This window comes from Eimeria mitis, genomic scaffold (genome assembly GCF_000499745.2).
Source record: "Eimeria mitis Houghton genomic scaffold, Emh_scaff216, whole genome shotgun sequence".
NCBI lineage: Eukaryota > Apicomplexa > Conoidasida > Eucoccidiorida > Eimeriidae > Eimeria > Eimeria mitis.
Window position 1 is genome coordinate 11,572 of NW_013570485.1, and position 321 is coordinate 11,892.

Below are 321 nucleotides of genomic sequence, written 5' to 3' on the forward strand. Positions count from 1 at the left end.
CGATGATGATGAGTGGGAAACACCTGACGAAGAAGAACAGCAGCAGCAGCAGCAGCAGCAGCAGCAGCAGCTGCAGCAGCAGCAGCAGCAGCAGCAGCAGCAGAGGCAGCAGCAGGAAACAGCTAGATCTGCGGTGGTGCAATACCCACAACAACAGCAGCAGCAACTGCAGCAGCAGCAGCAGCAGCAGAAATATGCAGCAGCAAACGGCAGCAGCAACAGCAGCAGCAGCAGCAGCAGCAGCAGCAGCAGCAGGAGCAATCTCGCTCTGGTTCAGCCCCCAACCCAGCACCAGCACCATCACCAGCCCCATCACCAGCA

The 321-nt window shown here is 59.2% G+C and overlaps 1 protein-coding gene across 1 annotated transcript in view; it reads left to right on the forward strand.

Annotated features, from left to right (window-relative positions):
- The window catches only part of EMH_0003900 (FF domain-containing protein, putative), a gene marked incomplete at both ends in the record, with an annotated part of 3,797 nt that overhangs the window by 3,102 nt on the left and 374 nt on the right, over positions 1 to 321 (forward strand). Inside the window, one exon of the mRNA XM_013496543.1 lies at positions 1 to 271. Within this exon, the coding sequence (XP_013351997.1) occupies positions 1 to 271 (271 nt within the window). The remainder of the gene's footprint in view (positions 272 to 321) is intronic.